Source organism: Rhipicephalus microplus, chromosome 3 (genome assembly GCF_043290135.1).
Source record: "Rhipicephalus microplus isolate Deutch F79 chromosome 3, USDA_Rmic, whole genome shotgun sequence".
NCBI lineage: Eukaryota > Metazoa > Arthropoda > Arachnida > Ixodida > Ixodidae > Rhipicephalus > Rhipicephalus microplus.
The window spans coordinates 163,657,924-163,681,863 of record NC_134702.1 but is presented as its reverse complement, the minus strand read 5'-3'; the positions used below and the strand labels follow the sequence as shown (position 1 = coordinate 163,681,863).

The 23,940-nt window shown below is 45.3% G+C and overlaps 1 protein-coding gene across 1 annotated transcript; it reads right to left on the bottom strand.

Moving 5' to 3' along the window:
• Window positions 1-367: 367 nt before the first annotated feature.
• On the bottom strand, window positions 368-22,063 carry LOC119181931 (monocarboxylate transporter 5). The gene is made up of 5 exons (XM_037433188.2): window positions 21,854-22,063; window positions 17,226-17,453; window positions 10,847-10,990; window positions 8,764-9,942; window positions 368-1,475 (listed from the first exon to the last, which is right to left on the bottom strand). Exons 2-5 carry the CDS (start codon window positions 17,449-17,451, stop codon window positions 1,264-1,266), a joined length of 1,761 nt encoding a protein of 586 aa, XP_037289085.2. The 5' UTR covers window positions 17,452-17,453; window positions 21,854-22,063; the 3' UTR covers window positions 368-1,263.
• Between the last annotated feature and the right edge of the window lie 1,877 nt (window positions 22,064-23,940).

Genomic DNA, 23,940 nt, shown 5'->3' with positions numbered 1-23,940 from the left:
CTAATTAACATATCGAGCTTATTAGCCAGTCAATCTAAGCACACTACTTGAATTCTGGCGTTCACTCTTTCAGTCATCACACATACATATCAACTGCTACAGTTTCAGTAACCTTGCAGCATATCTTCTATAACTGTCATCTCTTTTTACGGTTGAAGTACTTTTTACAATATTGGTAGTGGTTTAAATATTAAGAGGGGTTCATAACAGGGTCTTTCATTACTTTCTACACTGTATGCACCGAGCACCTTCTGCGCTCCTAATCATCATTGAAGTGATTTGCTATGTTGCGAAACCAGTCAAGTGTATAACAAAGCGCTTTTTCATCACACGGAGAATCTAAAAGCAAAAATGAAAACACAATGCCTTTCAGTAACAAAGAAATACTTTTATTTTGCTGAAACATAAGTTGCTGAGTATTCGTTTTTTGGCAGTGCAGTACAATACATTTCTATGTAATATACTTCGTGGAATCTCAGTATATGCAAAAATAATTGGACCATCTCCTAAAAGGGAACATGGTGGAATGCAAAGCAGCAGCGTTGCGCACGGGTAGAAAGGCGCTAACGCAGGTGCTGTGGTAAGCGCTGTGACAAGCGATGATTGCGTAGGCCTCGTAGGCGATACGTACAAAAAAAGTTTAACGCGTGCGTTAGGCGCGCATCAAGCTTTTTGAGCGTGAACTGACGAGTCAGCGGTGTAGCGAGCGGCGAATGCGGCAGGTGTTGCGGGAGAAAGGACGAGGCGGCGGCTTCGAATGCCGCAGCGAGCGAGCGGCAAGCTAGGAAGGGAATGACGCCAGTGTGCACTGCGAGCGGAGCGTGACGTTGACCCGCAGCCGCGGCGTGACCTGCTTTGTTCCGCGCCAACTCCTGCGCTGCGCGGTGCATTCGTACGGAGGGACAACGTTACACAAGCTAATCAAAGAGCTGCTATACTATACGTGCTTTCATTCTGTATATATATGAACGTCATCCCCGTGCATTTTCAGGAGACGCTTTCCAGCACGACTCGCGTGTCAATAATATATGCCACGCATGTATTCAGTGTCCCTGTATCACACCACATGCGTTGAAATGTGGTCTGTGCATGGAGTGGCTTCTTGTTCCCTACGCACGCATAAACACGCTCACATGAATTCTGAACATTGCGTTATTCTCACATATGCGGGCATTCACACGGTGACAGTGCCAGCCAATGCGTACCGAGAGCCTCTAATCAGCGGTCTTGGCATCGACAACGTAAGTGACCCCTGTGCAGTCGTCAGTAAATGTCTCTGACATCCACTTCGGAATCAAAGGACCTAGCCCGAAACCGCTGAGATGTGCAAGGGGACTCCTGGGCCAGCTTCTGTCGCCTCCGCAAACGCGTCAGTGCAAAGTCCAAGACGAAGAAAGCGACGGCGCAGGTGATGCACATGACGGACAACATGCGGTAGAGATTCTCGTACGACCCCAAGGTGTCCCGAAACACACCTGTAAGCCAAAGAAGACATCGCGATCGGCTGTTAATACAGGAGCGAGATATGCATTGTAACAAAGATTGACCGAGTCACAGTCGGTGAAAGCGCCAAGCATGAACAAAGGGAGAAGCAATTAAGAAGGCTGCCGTAATCTTTGAAGTCACAGCGAAGTGGGTAGGCGCCTAATTGGTCCTACCTTGTCTAGGCTTTTACTCTCTCACTTCTCCCTTTACCATCTCTTGCTATGCTACAATATAGATTGCTATGCTTGCTGTCATTCTTTAATTTTTTTCGTCTCGTCACCTGGGCCAAGAAGGCAGTCGAAGCCAGAAGGCTCGTGGACTAGGGAATTCTCCCACCTTAGGGTGACACCGGGCCTCGCTCGAAACACTCTTTCTAAATAAACGTTTATTTCTCTCTCTATCGCTCAGTCTTTCTACATCTTTGTCTCTACATCTGGTTCTTTGTCTTTCTATCCTTTTCTTTGTTATTACGTTTCTGTCAGCTAATTTTTCTCTTCATCTCTTTCTCTCGAGCTAATGTATCGCCTTCTATCTTTGTGTCACTTCCCTTTATTTCTATTCTTTCTTTTCTCTATTCGTTCTGCAATCATCCATTCCTCCTCACGTTGAATTCCGTTTCAAAGCCAATCATTATATTATACTATGATCTACCAGCGTGCCCCGATAGCCGAGTGGCTAAGACGCTCGCCTTCGAATCGTGGGCTCGCGGGTTTGAATCTCGCGTTGCCAAGATTTTCTTCTCTAGAAACGTATATCTGTCCTTTACTCTCGCTCTGCACTCTGTCTCTCTCACCCATTGGTTGTTACGATTCACGTCGGACAAATCGGCGCACTTGTTCTCAGAGCCCAGCAGAAGATCAGGAGGACAAATAGCGCGTGCATGAGGATGAAAACTTTTTTTTACAACACATTACAAACCTCGGGCCTAACAGCTCTGCTGTAAAAAAAAAATGTACAGTATCGATAGTCGTGCATTAGCCTAAAGCCAACGTTTTCGATGCTTTTATGACATGGCTGAACGAGGCTGACGCATTGCTCCGGAGCCCTCCGTTGAAGCAGTGAAGTGTTTTACTTTGACAACTAATTCGTTTTTTCATTTGTTACAAGGCATTATTGGCAATTTTACGTACTGCTGTCACTAAGCCATGATTACAATGGGTCACCAACACGTACTGTAGGGGCTATATACACAGCTTCGAGGGCATACGGAGAACCTTTTGCAGGTGGGTGCATCGGAAAAAGCGACGGGGGGGGGGGGGGGGTGGCATTGAGCAAGCCTTCCATTCACTGCCCTATTTGTAATACAATATTGTGTAACGTGTATAGTTGGCTGGTAATACTGCAGTCTGTTACGCCCAGATATGCAGGACCTGGGTGGGCTAATTAAGCTGTGTAGCGTATTGCTACTGCATATGATGATGACATGTAGGTTTTTAAGGTGCAAGGACCATGCGTGATCAAGGAGCGCCATGAACAATGATGAGTGAAGAGCAATGGTCCATGATTGAAGTGACATGAAAAGAATATGTACCATGAGATGTGCAAGGAGACTCCTGGGCCAGCTTCTGCCGCCTCCGCGCCCGATATTACCGGAATGTAAAGCACTCTACAATATCGCACCGTGAGGCGGGTTAAAAGTAAAAAATAACAAAATCATGAAGGTGAGCAAAACGTGTGGAAATGACAGTGTTAGTGACAAGGGCTGCCGTAGCCGCAACCTCAATATCAATGCCTAGCTGCGTATACCCTCGGAATATGGGGTGAAACTATGTAGATCTTTGAAAAACATGAACATTGATTTGGGATTGAAAAGCGCGTCCCTACCGATGAGCATAACAGACTGTAATGGAAGCTGCTGCCGGCAGGGCAATAAAAAGGCAATAAAAAGCGATTTTTTTGTTAATGCATCTAATTCGTTGCACTGGAGGAGGATGTGAAGTACCGTAAGTGGTTCTCCACATTTCTCACGCAATGATGGACCACCACCAGACAGATGAATGTGTTGAGTGTGTATGTCCTATTTGTAGCCTGGTAAGTGTTAGTTGTGTGAAGCGTGATCAGGATACTGTTGGCCAATAGGTGCTGCTAACATGTGTCGAGCTCACGTCGAAGGAAACAGTTCGTGTCAACTACAGGGACAGCCATGAATATATTGGTGGCAGCGTTGTCGTGCGCGGATGCATGCAGCTAGCTGGTCTGCACCACGTTTCGAGTAATCTCGCGGTGCCCTAGCATCCAACACACTATACAACATGTCATTAGAGGCTGTAGATTGTGCATAAAAGGGTGTAAAGTGACACAAGGACATAATTTATACGTTTTGTCAGAGGTTTCAAAGCGGTTACGACGCTGAGAGAATTTGTGCATATAACAGCGCATTATAGTTGCGATTTCTTAATTTGCTTCACAGCCACAGATAACGCATAAGCTTCTGCGGTCAAAATGCTTGTTTGGACGTGCAAAAGAGAGTAATTTCAAAACGATGGGTGAGCAGCTGCATTGTTCACCCCCGTATGAGTCTTTGACGCATCCGTCAAAAATTCTGGACAAGCGTATTTACGCTGAAGTACAAGAAAATGCATGCAAATATGTGTAGTAGATGACTATTTAGTTACTTCCTCGAGCGATACGTCACACTTTATAACCGCCACTGCCACGGTGATGGATATGATACACTGGCCATCAAACGCTGTTCTAGTAGTGACATGCATGTTTCCTCAGCGTAGCTCCTCATGCGGAGTGAGTAGGGCTGTTTCAACGAAGGACGGTTGTGGAACGAGGCAGATTGGGAAATATTTCATTGTGAAGGGAGTAGAATGTTTCTCTCTGCATTCAGTGCGAGATAGTACACAAAGGATATGTATAATGAAGAAGAAAGACAGTGATACCATGAGCTAAACTATCATCATCATGAGAAGGAGCACGAGATCAGCGATCAAGCACCTTCATATTGGTCCGCCTGCGTTTTTTTTTTTCGAGCTACCACACACTTGTTCGGCTCGTTCAAAAACTCCTTTTACATTTGATGGAAGTGCCGGGTATTAATCCCAGGACCTATCGCCGGGGGTAATTATAATAAAGAAGAAAGATAGTGATACCCTGGGCTAAAAAAGGTGCTCGATCACTGGTCTCGTGCCTTTTAGTGGTGATGATATAGTTTAGGCCATGGTATCGTTGTCGTTCTTCTTCATTATAGATGTAATCTCTCTGGAGGTGTCGCGACCATTCATTCGTTTCTGTGTACAGGCTTTTTACAGGGCTCTCGTGGAAAGGCGAATGCCCGGAGGATGCATAGGGTCTAGCTTCTTTAAGGATGATGGTGTAATGCGTAATCTAAGTGCGTCATCTATGCACGTGCCTGGTAGGCACGCGCTTAAAATTTAGCAGGCATTTCAGCAGACATACCAATTCAGCAGGCATTCCTTGTCCCCCTACGAAGTGCTTGGCAACACTTTCGGAATATGTATTGTTTTAGACAACGTGTTCTTTCAATATTTGATCTATGGTGTGAAGGTTAGTTTTGTATCTAATATGAGACCATACTCTAACGCTCACACTTTACAAACATACGTTGACCATGCAGGTCAATCTTGGGATTGGGATGAAGGCGTCTCTTCCGGCAGAACAAGACGCAAACTTTTGAAGCACGTTGAGGTTACAACAATTCTCATCTGGCCACTGAAAAACCTTGTTCAAACCTAATTTATTCTGACATTGATATAGTGCGAGGCTACACAATTTAAAACCGACCTGTAGATCATCGCCATATGTGCAACAAAACATATTGCGTGGGTAGACAGGCGCAAAGAGCTTATTTTGGCTATGAAAAGCGTACAAATCAATAAGCCTTCTTGAGGCACTGCTGTTTCTCGGACAAATATACGGAATAAGACAGTGCCCAGTCGAACACAGGATGCCTGGTTAGACAGGTAGCTTGCGATGATCGTCAACATTCTACCAGGCAAAACTAAATATGACAGGTTTCGCAATATGTCAAAGAGCCATGTAGGCCATAGGCCTTCTTTATATCAAAGAAAACAAAAATAAAACCTTGTCTTTTAACAATAGCGTCACGAATTTGTGCCGATAAACACAGACAAGGTGGTAGGTGGTAGACTTACCTCTCGAAACGCACACTGGTATGAGTCAAGTAAGTCATTAGTCTCAGGAAAGTGCATCAGTCGCCTGTTCAACATTTTCTCAAACACCTTACAGAGGCAGCTAATTAGCTGCTATTTGCATGTAGCTTGAGCCTGGGGATGGGTATTTGCCTAGTTTTAAAATGAGCATAACGACGGCTTTCTTCGAGGCTGAGGGGAGCTCGTCGGAATACCATAACGCGTTATACAGGGAGAAGAGAGCATTTTTGGTTTCCAATGGGCAGAAACTTTTGGGCATTTCCTACGCCGCACGGTCGGGGCCTGGGGCAGGTTCATCGCAGCAGACAAGAACAACCTATATCGTTTCGCGAAAAAGAAACATTTAATGTCTCGGGTGCCGAGGATCAGCGCTCTATTGGCTGTTTTTGTTTGTTCTGGTTATATGACGTTGGAACGCTTCAGTGTAGTTTGACGAGCTGGAGACCTGCTAGAAGTGCGCCCAGAGAGCATTCTCCTCGTCTTCCAATCTGTCGCGTTGTATGTTAACCAGAAGAAGAGAGTGTGCTATTCGTCCTGTGCTCTTGCCAACCATGTTCCAGGCTCTCGCCCTATTTGTATAGGAATTAATGCTGGTTGAACATTTCTGCCAGATATCCCTTCTAGCTTACGACATACACTTCTTCCATGAGACTTGATGTTCTTGAAACCCCCGAGGTAGTTCTCGGCTGTCGGTGAGTTCCCAAGCAAACTTCATGTTTTATTTTTTTGCGTGCCCTTTTACACTCACTATTCCAGCGAGGAACGCGTCATTTTGCGCACAGTAACGTTTGTGAAATACACTTTGTTGCAGCATCAATTAAAAAAGCTGCAATATAGCCTACAGCTGCATCTACGCCTAAACCACATATATCAGACGAACTTCGCAACTATAGGTTTAAAATTGCCAGCACAGAACTGGTAATCCGTACCATTTTGATGGCACTGATTGTACAATAGCTTTTTCTATGCTGCCTTTCTGTGTATAGAGTGCCTTGAGAAATCACTTCATCAGGGAAAATTGGAATCCAGGGTAACTGACGACATCACAAATTCAGACTTCTCGTGAGAATTCTTTAACACAGAACAAATGCTCAGAGCCTTCGACTTCGTGCCTTTATGCGATAGAGTAGCCAACAAAAAAAGGAAAAAATCTTTAAATTTCGAGTTTTTTATGTGCGTGGAAGCGTTAGAAATTGATACGGCTATCAATGTTTCTATTTTTGCAGTTACCAGTAAGTGGTCGCTATTTGTTGCGTTATAAACGACTTACCAAGACGAAACATCAATGTTAGAGCTTGTAAAACCTAAATCCAGCTTAGAAGTGTGGCAGCTTGGGCTAGTTGTTATGGCATTACGATAGTTATAGCGCGAGAACAAAACGACGACACAGAGACAAGCAGGACACGGAAGACACGAGCGCTAACAAAGCTGGTAGCGCTCGTGTCTTCCGTGTCCTTTTTGTCTCTGTGTCATCATTTTTGTTCTCGCGCTATAACTATCGTTAAATCCAGCGCTCAAGAAGTATGACTGCCCCCATATGTTCGGCTTCCCGAATTAAAACATCAAAACGACTATACCGGGCCTAGTACCATGACCCGCTGCCACTCGTTTACGTACTTACTCTTCATGTAATATGATGATAGTTGAAGTCACTTACTACTAAAATATTTTCTCCCCACGTAGATCTTAGAGGATCTAATGGCCGAATGTGATGTACACCTGAAGGAAAGTAAGCATTTACTAGTGACAAAACCGGACCAGTGGGAAGAGTTAAGCCCACAATTCATATCTGGTATGCCGGAGACAGGAACTTTAACATCGGTTTGGTTTATAACAAAGTTTGTTCGAAATCATTGTGACCAGCGACCGAGTGCAGAGAACCCTTCGTCCTCTTCATCAGGCACACACGTGCATCGTCCCAGAAAATGGCAATATGCATGTAGCATCATGACAGTTCGGCGGAAACTCTTTATGTATATACAAAACAACGCTGGTTCAGGTTTTTAAGTTCAGGGGGCTTAAAAAACACGAAAGTTAAAAGCATGCTGCAATGTTTTCTTAAGTGAACTTTGTTCACAAAAGAAGCAAGCTGGTACTGCTGCGAGAGAAGGCTTGAAAAGCCAATCAACACACTACGGCAAAATACCAACATTACAGCGTCACTAAACGTAACCAACAAGTTCAACGTGACGTATAGGGTATTGCAGTATTGGCATACGCTCAGTTATTCATTGATATTTATTTTATTCATTTGATGTTTAACATCCCAACACTACCATATTATTATGAGAGACGCCGTAGTGTAGGGCTGCGGAAATTTTGACCCCCTGGGGTTCTTTAACGTGCACCCAAACCGGAGCATACGGGTCCACAACATTTTCACTTCGAAAATGCAGCATCCAAAATACAGCCGCCGCAGCCGGGATTGAATCCCACGACCTGCGGATCAGCAGGCGAGTACCTCAGTTACTAGACCACCACGGCAGGGCTATGCTCAGTTATTCCTGAAACGGTGAAGCATACTGTAAAAACACGCTTATCAAGAAACTACTGAGTGATTTCACAATTCAGATAGCTTGGATAAGCCATAAGCCATAAATCTAGCTGTTGGCTCCGGTTGATATGATATTTCCGATTAGGATTTTCGATAATATTCGAAATATAAAATAGCTGTAACAACCTAAACACTGTGATTGAAAAATATTGTGATCGAAAAATATTGCGAAGAAAATGCGGAGGAGTCACGAATAGTCGAAAAAACTGCGTGCGTACCTTTGTGATTACCAACAGGTTATCACTTCCTGTCATTAACGTAGCGAGGGGATGGCACACACGACCAATGCCACCTCCCCACGCTAAATATTTTTGCTAAGGCATACAGAGTGAAAAACGACTATGTCAAAGAAGTGCACCCCCCCCCCCTAATAAAATTGCTGTCTACGGTCATGCTTCCTGTAGCATACCAAGGGCTGGCGGGCTGATAAGTATGTGTAAATATGTACCATGCAACAAAATAAACCCGCAAAGTGAACTCAACGCCCCATATTTTTACTGAACAACATGAATGTGATAGCACAGAGGGGAGACTGTTACCACAAGCTGACGCACTGAACAAATTACAGTATATGTTGGTGCTTACCTATGAGAAGAGGCCCCCCGAAGGCGACAGGCAGCAAGGCGATACCGGCGATGCCCCAGCACACCGATAACTTCTCCACACCGAAGTGATCACTTAGCACCACGGGCTTCAAGGCCACTATACAACCCGCAGGAATGCCCGTAACAACGGCAGTCGCCACGACCTGTGGAAATGAGGTGGCGTGTGGCATAGCGATCAGGCAGATAGCTTCAGCCAGCAGGCACATTGCCACCAGGAGGTAGCGGCTGAGCCGCGCACGATCCCAGAAGAACGGTATCACTAGCCGTCCAAGCATTTCCGCCGTAGCAACGTACATGACCATGGGTTCTGCTTGACGCCTCGCGGCGCCTCTGTCTGCCGCATAGTCCAAGACTGTCGTCTCGAAAGTGATCGTAGTGTACTCGCCGATTGTGAATGTGCCTACGAGAATGTAAAGGACTGGGTTCTTGAGGAGCACCAAGATGCTGCTCCAGACGCTGTTTGGTGTCTTCGTTCGCGCGAGGCAATTTTCGTCGTGTTCCGCGCGAGATGACTTGCAGCATCCTTGGCACGTTATCTTGGCGGGTCCTTTTGAGGGCGGGAAGTTCCCACCATTAACCCTTGCACAGCCCTTATCAGCCGGAGAGTGAGCGGTCCCGTTTCGGTGGCACACCTCGTCCTTCTCTCGAACAACGTCCGTCACGGTGTTCAACTTATAGCCTGTCTCACACGTAGAGTCAGAAGCCTTGTTATTCTTAGTACACAACACGGTGGCATTAGGTGAGTTGCTCTGATGTCCACGAAAGTCTTTCCAGAACACATCGCCACCATTTGTTATAATTCCCGACTGAACGGCCTTTGGTACGTCATTTGCATCTAGTCCACGATGGCTGTCTATACCACAGCTATCCGTGTTTTTATCAGCAGGGTCAACGCTTCGCCAACCGCAGCGTATGTTTAGAGGCCGGGGCTTGTTCATGAGCATGGCGACGGGCAGGGTGTTAACAGTGATTGCCGAGAGCAACAGCAAGCCGCCGTGGAGGCCGTACTCTCTGAGCAGCGCCGATAGAAGCAGAGGGAAGGCGAGCGGCGCCAACGTCATCCCGGTGTACTTGAAACCGCTGGCGGTGGCGCGGTACTTGTCGAAGTACAGCATGTTATATATCGACAAGCAGAGCATGATCATGCCGACAGATAAACCTGCAACAGGTCAAATAGAGAATATGCATGCCAACAGTGTAGAGGTTGTCTTTACATACACCCACGAGTAAAAGTAAACGTATTGTGGGCTGTGAGGTGAAATGGCCATATAGGTTGTCTGCGACTCATCAGCTTGAAAGCATTGAGCTGTCTGCGGCACTGCTCTGGTGAATTCGTGCTGAATAATACCCGCAAGAAGAGGCCAACGGCAATTTTGCCACACACCCTGATTGTCTATGTACTTTTGTTCCCGGTTTTACATACAATATGCTGCAAATCTAGCGTTTTCTATAAAAAGCGTGAATTTTTTCGCAAATGATATATTCGCATAGTATATTGTGTACGTTTCTATATTAAATGACAAAAATACTTCGGGAGCAAATGAAGCACAAACCTTGCCACAATATTCCAACAAAGCTGGGAAGACAGCATTTTGACTCATATTATGGCTTCATTTTCGCAATGCAGTGGTCCAAGTTGAAAGGTGTCTTATGTATATTTTGCTGAACGCTTTGTTGGTCAGAAATACAGGATGGTTAAACGACGATTTTTTTCATTCTAAGCGAGAAAGACAATTTTCAACTTAACAACCTCAACACATTCCAAGTTTGCCTTTGCTTCTACTTTACTGCCTAGCACATCAGTGCAAACTTCCTGCAGGGTCTTTTCGGCACCGAATAATATGTCATACAACTTCTTGTTCTTCGAATTGGTAACATTACTGAATGAATAACGCACGTCTCTTTCACCTCTACGCCTCGCTCGTCTGCAACGCTGACAAGCCTATACGAAATCTGCATGGCAAGTTTCTGCAGGGTGCCGAAAAGCTGGCGCTCAAGAATCAGATATATTTATGTGGTGCACAAAATTATCTACTGAGGACATCTACAAGCGTCATGCTCACCGCTTAAGAAGCCCAACGTAACACACATCCAGGTCATGTCGGGCACGAAGGCTGAAGCCACTAGCGCGCTGAAGTTCAGCAGACTTCCGGTAATTGCGATTTGGTAGATGGTGAATCTCTCTTGCAACACCGTGACTAGCAAACCTGCAACAAAAATCACCGACGCGGCAGTGTGGACTTGTTCGTGCGACATAGTAAGTGAACGTTTCTAGTTGTGCAAGAAGAAAAAAATATAAATAAATGCAGGACGCTATGAGTGACGTTTGCACTGGGCTGATCACTTCATCAGATGTTTCTTTCTTAAAGTTTTGAGCTCACGTTATCGACAAGTTACTCGAAAATTTTCCTCACATAGTTTATAGTCCATTTACTTGCGTTATTAAGAACATTTACCAGCGACACAACACGCATTCGATTCTTGGAAGACAAGTTCCTAAGGTGCACTGAACTGTCGCGAAGTTGTTGGCGATGTAGAGAAAGAACATTCGATGATTCATACATTCAAAACCAAATACTTAATCTTCCGTTACTTTTATCACCAGAAGTAACTTCCTTGCACGCATCTGACAAACATTGCATGATTCAAGACTGCTTATTGATCTTCATGGTGAAATGCCTACTACTGCATCTCAATGCTTTATGTATGGACGACATTAACCAATTCGGATAGTGTCATTGTGAAGCACGTTACTGTTTCTCTACAATTGATAGAATGTATGCTAGCCGTTGTGCTGGGTAAGCGACTACGGCAGTACGCTGCCTGTGCACGATGGCGCCGGCTTCCGGGAAATATGGAAACGCCTTTCCCATTATACTTGGGTGTTCCTTGCAGAACCACAGGCCTTCGAATTTATTCCCTATTTCCTCAAAGTTGCATGCCTTATGACATAGTTATATTGACTCGCAAGCGAGCGATAGTTCTGATTGATTGATTGATTGATTGATTGATTGATTGATTGATTGATTGATTGATTGATTGATTGATTGATTGATATGTGGGGTCTAGCGTCCCGAAACCACCATATGATTATAACACACGCCGTAGTGGAGGGCTCCGGAAATTTACACCACCTGGAGTTCTTTAACGTGCACCCAAATGGGAGCACACGGCCTACAGCATTTTCGCTTTCATCAAAAATACACCCGCCGCCGTCAAGATTCCATCCCGTGACCTGCGGGTCAGCAGAGTTGAATCTTAGCCACTATACTATACCGCGGTGGGGCAAGCCACAGTTCTGTAAATCAGCTAGACACCGTTTCGTATATAGTGTGCAACGCTTCAGAAGCTATGCGAGAAGTTGCATAGCCAAGTGCTCACGTTGCGCTTCGATTTCGTCGTTGTAAGGGCCTTTCCACGCGCTGCCCGCACAGCCGCAACGCACGCGCCGGGACACCTGCCTTAACCGAGTGGGGACCAAATAAGTGAATCAGAGACGCTCTTTGACCCTCCATTAGGTGTGGCACGGGTCCCGGCACGTGAGTGGCGACTATGCGGGTAGCACGTGGACAGACCCTAAACGGGCCCTCAGCCATTGGGTCCGCCTGCGCGCTACCCGAACTGATCGTGGAGGCCACAATACAAACACACTAAACGATTTGAAATAGTGTATCGCCAACTGTGCGAGAAACAGAGTATCTTTACTTCCAAAGTACAAAAAGCATTTTCGTTTATATTTTCACAACCGCTGTGGATCTTCTAGTGTGATTCGCCATCAGCTTTAAAGGGTCACTCACCAGGTTTGACAATTTTGAGCTGACAAGCGCAATGCGTAGGTTGGTATGGGGGGTTTAACGTCCCAAAACCACTATACGATTATGAGAGACGCCGTAGTGGAGGGCTCCGGAAATTTAGACCACCTGGGGTTTTTTAACGTGCACCCAAATCAAGCGCAATGCGTAGGCGAGGCGTTCATGATCACGTCTGCCAAAATTTACAAGGCTATGCGCCGCGGAAATGAGTCAAATTTCAAGATGAAAGCTGCTCCCCCTCCCCTCTGCCATCGCACGCGTAGAGTATGAGGGCATGACGTAGGCGTAGGAATGGCCCTACGTACACGGAAATGCAGTGACGCTGGTCCTCTACGTAGACGACTCTGCTCTGACGTTGTCAACAGTATACCACGTGACATGGCAAAAGTTATTTAACACACCATGCGTAGTTTGTGTATTTGTTGCTTTAAGAGATGAATAAAACTTGAAATAAATAATGAGACGCAATAAAAAATTGTGCGCGTTTTTCTTACATCTTTTCCCATGAAATTCTACGAGATGCGGGGCTAATGTGCCAGTGTTTCGCATGCGTTCAGGTCCCCACGGTCGGCGCATTGAGCAGACGACCGCCATGGAACGCTCCTACGCGTTCGCGCACTCATTATGCTCACCTACTCTACCGCGTCTGAGCCAGCGTTTCCAAACGATCCCGCAGCAAAAGGCAGAAGACCACAAAATAACACTGGTCAACAATGCAACGCCGCTCGCGTGCACGGGGGCAGGGCTTGTTCGGGCACGTCATGCGCACGTAACCTCTTGGTCGTATGCCGGAGAGGGTGGGGAAGATATTTGGCTTGCGAAGGCTACGCGGAGGAGAGGCAAAGGTTTCAAGCTCGCCACTCTCACCCTCGTTTCGCGCCGTTTCAAAAAACCTGTTTTCTCCGCTCGTAAAGAACCGATTTGAAACATTTTTGTGGCAAAACGTTTCTCATCGGACACCCAACAACTTCCACTGTCCAACTAAAATTCGCTATGGGGCCTGGTGAGTGTCCTTTTAAAAAAAAACTCCGGTGCATTTTCAACAATGCTAAGATAATGCTGTTTTCTAATAGTATTCACAGTCCGAAAAAAGCTAGGGCAGTTCAGTTTGCTCAGGCACTCGTAAATAATTTTCATTAAGCAAAAAACGACGAGTCTAGCCAGAAACCGAAACAGAGAGCGGCTCTGTTGTCCATGGTGGGTATCCAATGACGTCACAAAAATCCGTCTCCGATGACGTCACGAGATCCGCTACACCTCGCCACGGCAGGCCAGTGTGTAAACAAAGTTCACGTGCCTCGATCTTCTGACGCGCGAGAAGCAAGTTGGCGATGTCATCCGACGGGGGATGAAGCTGTGCCGCTTGTCGGAACCTCCTAGAAGAAATCTTGCGTTGCATCCGTCTGCTAGGAAAGGCGGGGTTTTGGAAAAAAAGGGTAGGCCCTGATGTCACATGCACAGGGTGGCTCGTGTTTACAAGCATGATTCCAGAATCAGCTACCAATTTTAGGATTAGTTTTCTGAAAAACTGAATGAGTAATGGTTGTATATTTTAGCCCTTATCCCCACGGTACCAACACGAACACATGTTCAAAGTTTAATTCAAATCGGTGAATATCACCAAAAAAAACGCCAGAGTTCCCCTTTAGGCACACCTAAACGACACCAGGTGGAGCCATCCACCACGACCTTTCTCATAATCATACCCTGGTTTTGGGGCGTTAAACCTCAACAATTATCTGTATTGTTATTACATGCTTTATTTTTCTCTCTACTTGTTCTCTCATAAGCCAAAGCTGCAAAATCCCCCGCAAGCAAAAAAAAGTAGGCAGACATGTCATGGGATCAAAGAAAACATAAATAAAAACCACGTGCAGGCTTATGATGATGATTTTGTTCAACTAACAAAGATTCTCAGACAATAAAGAGCTCCTTCATTAAAACGATAACAAACAGGTCACATTTTCGGATGGGAGGATTATTGAAATATTTTTGAGCGAGGCCGCATAATAAAGTTCTCTATACTTCACCACATACCGCATAAGTCCCCATGGCTTCCACAGCGTTGCATTTGATGTGTGAAACGGAGCATAGAAACGAGGCATCAGTGCACAAATTTTTCATAAATGCCCCCAGAAGTGAATCTGTAGTCTTACATATATAGAACGATTCCTTTTTTTATTTTTTAAACGTAACATCTGTCGTCGTAAGAGCTTTACAACACGCAGCGCCGAATCCTTGAATGAAAAGCGCGCTGACAGCCCGAGCAACGCGGGCAGCCTCGAGATATCCTCCAACACCTTGACATTACGAAGGTTGCGAACGGCTCATGGCAGTCATTACCCTCGCCCCATCTATAAAAGGCGCGACACAACAATCGCGTTGCGAAAGCGGCCACGCGGCTGTGGGCTAAGCCCTGTCCCAGATCGCTGACCATCACACACGCCGGCCGATTCTCGATTGCCGTGTTTTGAGCGAAACGGCTCATTGCCAAGGTCAGGGCAATTCCGGACGCGCCACCGGCCGTGCTCGCCGAGTTTCCTCTATCTCGCTCATTCATCTTTCTTCTCTCTTGTTACACAACGCAGCCTGGACCTCGCACTCCATTGCAGAGATGCCAGATGCGACCGAGATAACAAGCAAATAGTCATCACCGAAAAAACGGAAATGTAACTACTTTTTTTGCAATCCTGACAATGAACAATTTTTAATTGGAAAGGAGTCCTGAAACGAGGAGTTAAAACAACGCCTTTGATTATTTCGTACAGCAAAAATATATAGTAATATGAACCGAAACCCTTATTTCCTTTTAGCAATGTGTCCAGGGTAGATGAACGCACGTTCACCTCATTGCATGATTAAACTTACTTTTTGCTTCCCCCATGACTTCAACAGTCAACTACCCCAAGTCACGAAACGCACTCTTCGTTAACGTGATGGTTTATTGCTTAACTAACTATGATTGGCGGGGAAATGGAACTAAGCCTCCAAAAACGCGACAACTGACAGTAATATTGTGCAAGCGACTTGGCGAAAAACAAGAAGCGCAATGACGCTTATTTTTAGCATAACTGGTAACTGTGCCCTAATCCAACTGCGCTCCACAGTGCATTCCGATTCGATAGTATGACTGAGGCCTAAATACAAGTTGTACGAATATGACCACTTTCATCTTATAAACGATCCTTCAACCGAATTGGAGCATTAACGAAGTTCAAGGCTCGTTTTTGAATTTTTTTAAACAAACGTTGGTTCTCAATGCATAGGCCCTTTCTGTCAGAAACACTCGTTGTGCAAGTCTCCAAAAGTCATGCTCCCAGAAGAAAAAGAATTAAAAAAGCTCAAACCAAAATGACACGTAAAAACGCATACGTGGCACTTATTATTCTTATCTATAAATCATCGTAACTATATAAATGATGCGCTTTTGCCGACGAAGGATTTGAGGCCTTCTCTAAGTGTTTATTTCTTCTTTCTTTGCGCTGCACTGAAAACAAAGAAAGAATATTACGTCTTCAGGCTGCATCACCACCGTCACCTGAGTGACCAGCCCTCGCAATTAGGCGGCAGTTATTGTCGCTCGAACAACATTATATTCGAGCTTTAGAAACATGTGGCACGTTGTAATTCTTCCGCGCAATGATTAGCGTGAGTTTAGTTAGTTATCGGGTTAATCCGTCAGTCAGTCGATGGGTCGGTCGATGTTTATCAGTGCACTTAATCGGTGCTTCACATGCAGTATTCATACTCTGAGTTAATTTTGAGCGACTGTTGTTTTTTAATAAGCATAATAGGTCTCGGTGAGAGGCTGCTTTTGCGTTTAGCAGCGATCGAGGATACGGCCGCCACGGCGAAGAATCAGATGCACCTTCTCTTGCCTAAGATATAAGCTTTCACGGCAGCTGGTAAAACTACATCTTATCAGCGAGTGGTCTACACTCGCTGTCATGGCTACTGTAGCGGTGCTGGCGAACACTCTTAGGTTCAAGTGCACATATATATATTTGGCAAACTGGACAGCAAGAAGACAGCCGCTGTAGCTCAGCTGGTGGAGCATTCGAAGGTCGCAGGTTTGCTCGAAGGTCGCAGGTTTGGATCCTGCCAGCAAAGAGTTCTTGTTCCGTCCGCTTTTCTTTCTTCACAATACACTACATTCACCTCAAACAACATTCCTTATACTTTCCTTGTTAGCTAGCTCTCATTGTTGCCCCGCCACGGTGGTCTAGTGGCTAAGGTACTCGGCTGTTGACCCGCAGGGCGCGGGTTCGAATCCCGGCTGCGGCGGCTGCATTTCCGATGGAGGCGGAAATGTTGTAGGCCCGTGTGCTCAGATTTGGGTGCATGTTAAAGAACCCCAGGTGGTCTAAATTTCCGGAGCCCTCCACTGCGGCGTCTCTCATAATCTTATAGTGGATTTGGGACGTTAAACCCCACATATAAATCAGCTCTTATTGTTAGTTGTCATTATTAATGTGTATGATAAACGAAAATGAGCCCCTGATTTCCCTTTCCTTCTACATTTTATCACCTAAAAAGAAAAGATGGTTGCGCACAAGCTACACATGAACGAGAAGGCACGTACGAGCGCAAGCATCCTATCAGCGTCACTTTACGGTAATTCAAGGCGTACCTGCCACGTGCGCCATCACTACATTTAGTGTGAGGGGCCAGCTGGCGCTCTGGTGGCTCACACCGAATTCATCAATGAAGGCCACGTAGAAGAGCGCACTGTTCTTCGATATGAGCATGGCCAGCAGCGCCGACATCGCCGACAGGGGCGCCAGGCTCCAGCAGCGGTCCACAAGGATGTCACGACGGTCTTCCAGCTCCTTTGCCATGGCAGCGCCGTGGTTCATACCTGCGTGCAGAAGTTAAAAGAGAATCCCGGCTGTGGCGGCTGCGATTCCAATGGAGGAGAAAATATTGTAGGGTTGTGTGCTCAGATTTGCGTGCACGTTAAGGAACCCCAGGTGGTTGAAATTTCTGGAGCCCTCTACTACGGCATCTCTCATAATCATATGGTGGTTTTGAGACGTTAAACCCCACATATCAATCAAGTTAAAAGAGAAAGAAAAAAAACAAAAAGAGCACCCCAGGTTTTTACTGCGAACAATATAAGGTTACACTAGGAAGGGCTTACTCAAATGCTTCTACCATCGTAATTACTCGCCAAATAAACGCATTTGCTCGTTCCCTAAAAAACTGATGGAACGTTTGTGGGTGCGTTAATATCAGCCCGGGTAAATTTCACGAACACTTTTTTTCGGCATAGTCATATTGTGGTTTTGGGACGTTAAACCCCACATGTCAATCAATCAATGAATGAACCGTTGACGTAGAACTAGGCGAACGCATCTTTTTCGTCCCAGCATCTGGCTACACCTACGTAGTTAACGTTGGCATATGTTTTTACGCCTTAGCTCGCGCCACGGGAGCACGGGCAGCGAGGTATATTCAAGACGGGCGAATCATTCTTAATTCGGGGCGCGTGCTTGCGCGTTTTCACCGCCGCTTCATAATCTTCTTATAGGCGTCACCTCCTCGCATAAGCCCCCATTTGAAGGAGTGCTCTATATAAAGAAACACTGTCACTTGAAGATAGACAGACAGACAGACAAAAAACTTTATTGGGCCTTGAGAAACGCTGCTCCTTTAGAGCAACGTCACGGGCCACTCCCACGTCGGAACGGGGAGCCCTAGCCTCACTGCCGCATGATCACATTCACATGGTCTCGACAGCACACACTGGAAGACAGAAATGCCATACACTCCTGTTAGCAATGTCATACCCACCTTCAGCAGTGTAATAATATACAGTGGTAATTGATAGATGGCGTTTAACGTCCAAAAACCACTATGTATGAATAAAAAAAGGCCATTGGCAAGGGATACGGTATTTTCTACTACTTCAGGTTCGTTACCGTGCGCACAAATCTGAGCACACGAGCCCACCACATAGTCGCCTTCATATAAAACGCAGCCGCCTTGGCCGGAATTCAATCCATTGAGTGGCTGGTCAGCAGCCCAGTATCTTAGCCACTAGACCACAGTATAGCACCGCGGCGGTGCTCTACTGTGGTAACAGCACTAACACGCCAACGCGTGCAGCTTATTGTAACAGTCGTATTGGTGGGGGTCCACACGTCACAGGCGTCTGAAACGACCCCCGAAGAATCATGAGTTGTTTCACCAGTTACGGTTACCGGTTGTCTAATAATCAGCAACTTATGTAGACAATTCTTGGCCCAAATGTATTAAACAAACCCTTATAAGAATATCATCATGCATGGGATGACACTCGATCAGCATTGCTTTAAACATATGCTCTTCTAATTCAAGATGAAGCATCGTGTTGTCTCGAACAGTATCCTGAATAATCATTCTATCAGCTTTGAACATACCACCTAATACATCTACGCTTTGAAATCACACCTCACGGCGTGTATCTGAAGTGTCTCGAAGAGCAGCTTTGTAGCACGCAGGTAATCAGAGCGAGAATGAAATTCTTCATAAATGAATGCTGCCTGCGGGAGAACTGCACAGGAAAGAGTGCAGTTTTTCATATCTCACAAACTTGCGGCGAGCGGATTAGCACCATCAAGATTTACCCTGGCACGCCAGTGCATTAAGAGAACGTGGTGGATACCTCTTTTTAGAAATCAGTGTAAAACGAAAGTGAAACGTGTCTTTGCCGAAGAATAGTTGAGCATTCATTGCGCATCACTTCGCCTCGAGGGCGAGAGAACGAAAGCTGCAGTAACAAACCGCAACGCCACGCGAAGAACAGCAAGCACCTCGATACTTGCAGCGCGCACCTCAAGCATAAAGCACGCACGAAATGAGCGTACACAGGACGAGCACGGATACACAACTGTTACATCTCGACAGTTAAAGCACGCTGCCCAAACGAAAGACGCGCGACATGAACGCTCAGGTATACACAGGACGAGCGCCAGCAGCGGTGCCCATTCTTCTTCGTGTGTGAGCAGCGCGCTCCTTTTGTAAACGCGGCTGTGGTAGTGAGCGAAATGACGCTTGTGCTCTCTTCATCTAACGTAACTTCAAATCAAACCAGCTATGGAAGCACAATAGGTACAAAGCACCCTAATCCCGCGGCACTATGACCTCTTGAGTGAGCGCGCCGTACGTGCGCCCGTCGTGCTATCTCACTACTGATGACGGAAACGCGCTCAAATTGCCGAGCTCTGATCATCGCCAGTGATGATTCTCAGAGCTCAGCTATTTAGCAAATGGCTCAGCGTTAACATGTTGAAGAAGTGTGAACAACTCTCGATGTGAAGAACTCATGCAGTGTTGGCCATTGATGTTTTTTTTTACTAACGCTTGAGCACTTATTGTCGCTATGTGATTGTACTTTTGTTTGTTCTATTTTTGTCTTTATTATGCAAATAGTTTATTAAATATAATGACAGAAAGAAAAAAAATTGGTTAATGGCATAGTCGTTAGCGTTGCGCGCTGAGAAGCGCGAAGTCACTGGTTCGATGCCTCGCTGCGCAACTTCTTGTTCTCGCTTTTTTTTGTGCGATCTGCTAGTAAATATTTTACGTCATCATATCAATCATGAAAATAAGTCATAGAGCCATAATATATCTTGGCATAAAGCACTTTCTTAATATACCTTCCACTATGAGCACTCGTTTGGGGACCATCAGCACGTTGAAAAAATCATGTCTCTCTTCTTTTTTTGCGTTTTCCGCGTCTATATAGCACTGTATTTTTCTTTTATCGTTGTTTCCGCTCTTGGTTACCGCACTACATGGTTTGAGCAACGGGGATTGTTTTTCCGTGTTCTCATGCACGGTATAGATTTACGCAGCAACACTTAGCGTCAGACGAGATTGTAATTTGATTGAATCATATGTGGGGTTTAATGTCCCAAAACCACCATATGATTATGAGAGACGCCGTAGTGGAGGGCTCCGGAAATTTCGACCACCTGTGGTTCTTTAACGTGCACCCAAATCTGAGCACACGGGCCTACAACATTTTCGCCTCCATCGAAAATGCAGCCGCCGCAGCCGAGATTCGAACCCGCGACATGCGGGTCAGCAGCCGAGTACCTTAGCCACTAGACCACCTTGGCGGGGCAGACGAGATTGTAAGGAAAGCCCCTACACCCAAGCCTTTTGAGGCAATTTGAAGGCATGTCGGCATCATTGTTGATTTTTGAGCAAGGTGTCTGCTCTAAAGAAATAAAATTGCACATCTCAAGGCTTGCGTCTGCTTGGAAATGTATGCATTCTGCTCTAGCTACAACAGCCAGAAGCTAGTTCACCAGCTTCACTTGGAGGATCTTTTTTTTCTTTTTTTTTGTAACCAAGAGCTGCGCGTGCTTGTGTTATGCACAAGGACGTGCATTTCGCGTCCAATACACATCCTTGTGTGATGAGCTCTGAAACAGTGTTTGATTCAAATATGGCACTGTCTTTTTATGACCGGCGAATGCAAAGCTGTACAGGCACATGCAATGTAGAGTTGTACTGTCACTGCGGCATGTTCTGTGAATTCCTTCGACTTTACTAGCCTTGTGTCCACATCACGTGAACAGCTGACACACAGTTTGCAGTAAAAATTAATTTATACTGTGCCTATAGGTACATTGCTCGATGCTATTGACAGGTATTTTTATTTCGCACCTTTTTTTTCTTTTTTTCACTTTATCGGAACATTAAGTTGATATATATACAGCACGGTATAGACCAATGAGCTGCGACAACATAGTCCAACCACAATGACACGAAGCTCTGGTCGATGTTAATTAGGCCCTTACTGTGATGACCGCTTGAAGAAATCATTAGTTATAAAATTGTCCAAGTTTTCTTACACGAAAGCTACTACTACTAAGCTTTTAAGCTATGAAGGACTCTAACAAAAGCCAAAAACTATGTAATTATGAGCTTCGAATACAAGGTGACATGATGAAAAATATCTAAGAATGTTTGGCAAGAGTGTAAGTTGATCATTCCCAATAACCATGGTGGCGTGATAACGCGTGTGTAATTTGCTTCATTGGCAATTTTGTTTTGCTTTTCAATACAAGAACGTGCGATTAACGTATCTTTCTGTCTTAACAGTCCCTGGAATTCCTTACACGTTTACTATGCTTCTTTACTAATTAGGCTAAGCCTGAAGGGCGTGCGGCCTATTCGAAGTGTACAAAATGTAACATCAGCAACCATTAAAATTCAATCCCAACCGGTTTAGGCAGCTTGAAATGATGGAAGTGAATAACTTACAATGAAGAAGATTAATGCTCTTGGAATCTTTCCTCCGGCAGGCAAGCAAACGTGGTCGCTGAGGATTGAATCGATGCCGAAGTTCTCTTCTTATAGCTGCTCCTGCAACTAGATGACTGGATTTTTCTCGCACGACGTCCAGATTGTTCCTCGCGCATGTCTAAAGAAAACCCATCTAGAAGGAGCCACATGGCATATCGCCAGCACTGACGACAGCCACAAACAAATACTTTTGCTTTCAATGATATCCGCGAACGCTGGACACCGTCTCGGAGAGGGAAAACGAAACCGCCACTTGCTAAGTGTAAGTGCCGCCGCGAAGGTTAAAGTGACGCGGCGGTCATGAACTGCAATAGACGGAAAACTTGATCGTGTTTTCGAAATATTTGTAATATGCGTTTACGCAATTCCCGTTGGTCACTTTGCCTTGCTACAAGCACGTGTCTGAGCCTATATTTCAAGCTGGCGCACAGTGCACCTGCATCGCCTCTTCGAGTCGAGTTTCAATCGTTCAGTGAGTTGCGCCCTAAGCTAATTGTGTCCTCAAGGCTTCGAAACGGATGAACGTCCTGCGATAAAATGAGTGCTCTTCACATTAGCGTGCCCTCATGTATTACCTTCTAGGGGTTGTCAAGGACCCCAACAGTAAACCCATGGTACTAATAAAAGGGTACGAGTGCGGAGCTGTCAGTATTAAGGAATAAGTCAAAGACGGCTTTAAATAACCGAGAAAAGTGGACTAGAATCGTGAAGCGTTATTTATTTGACTCATACTTAGTTTTTGCTATTCTAATGGTCAAGTCACCGTGTCGTTGACAATATGTAACGCCTTTTCCACATTTGGCGTCTTAGTTTGCGGGCTGTGTTTTCGGAGAAATTCTCTAAAAATCAATTTCAACACTCACCAGTGAATTTTTGACAATTCGAACTTATCCGATAAACTTCAATTTTTATTGAGCATTTTCAACATTGATGATGATATGTGATGTTTATTGGCGCAATCGCCATTTGATTGCCAAAGAGTGTCAGGGCATGATTAAGAGTGTGATCAATGGTTATGCAAGACGGCTGTATAGAGGCCTCGAATTCGTCGCCTTAAAGGCGGGTAGAACATATAGGTTTTAAAATTAGGAGCATGACGTCAAAAGTGTGCATTCAACATTAGCGGAACGGTTGTGATGGTGAAATCATAAAGGGATTGACAATAGCACGGTTGCCTCCTCAAAGACTTTGTGGCCAAAGGCAAGAAGGTCAGTGCTTTATGTAATGTAACCACCGCAGCAACGACCTCTCTTCAGAATTTATGTAACGGATAACCAGGGCAGATAACGTGAAACCAATGAACATCATATAAAAACGAGAACAGTGAATTGAGCATAAAAAGCGTATCTTTTACCAATGAACACAGCTGGATGAAGGGGCAAATGATCTTCGTGCAGTAATGAAAAATGTTTCTTTTTCTGATAGACTCTAGTTCACTTGATCGTAACATAGTTTAAAGCATGGTGAGTGGTTAGTCACATTTCTCGCGCATATGGGCAGATCACCACCACAGGACAGAAGGTATGAATGTGTACTGTAAGTGTGTCTGATTGTAAGCCTTGTAACCTCTGCGTTCCGTGACTCAAACTGCCTGCCAGTTGCCAAGTTGTGACTCGATAACTTGTAGTTTTTTTTTGTGTGTATACCCCATTTGTTCTGCCCATTAGTTCTAAGCTTTCAACTAAGGAAAGGGCTTAAGTCAAGCACAAGGAGGCTATGGGTGTATTGGTGTTGTTTTCGTTAACGGACGCAGCTAGCTGGTCCACCAACACGTTTCCCTGTATCTCACAGTGACCCACCATTCAGCACACAACGACTTTTATTAATGGAGGAAACTGGGCACAGAAGAGAGTGGAGCGAGACTGGGACAATATTTTTGTGTCTCTTAAGGGCTTTAAGGGCTTTTACAACGCTCAGGTAGTCTGTGTATATCACCGCGCTTTGTAAATGTAGCTTTTTTATATGTTTTACGGCAGCAACTATCGCATAGGCTTCTGATGTGAAAATGCTGGTCTTAGAATGCAGAAGACCAGAATTTGTAAAAG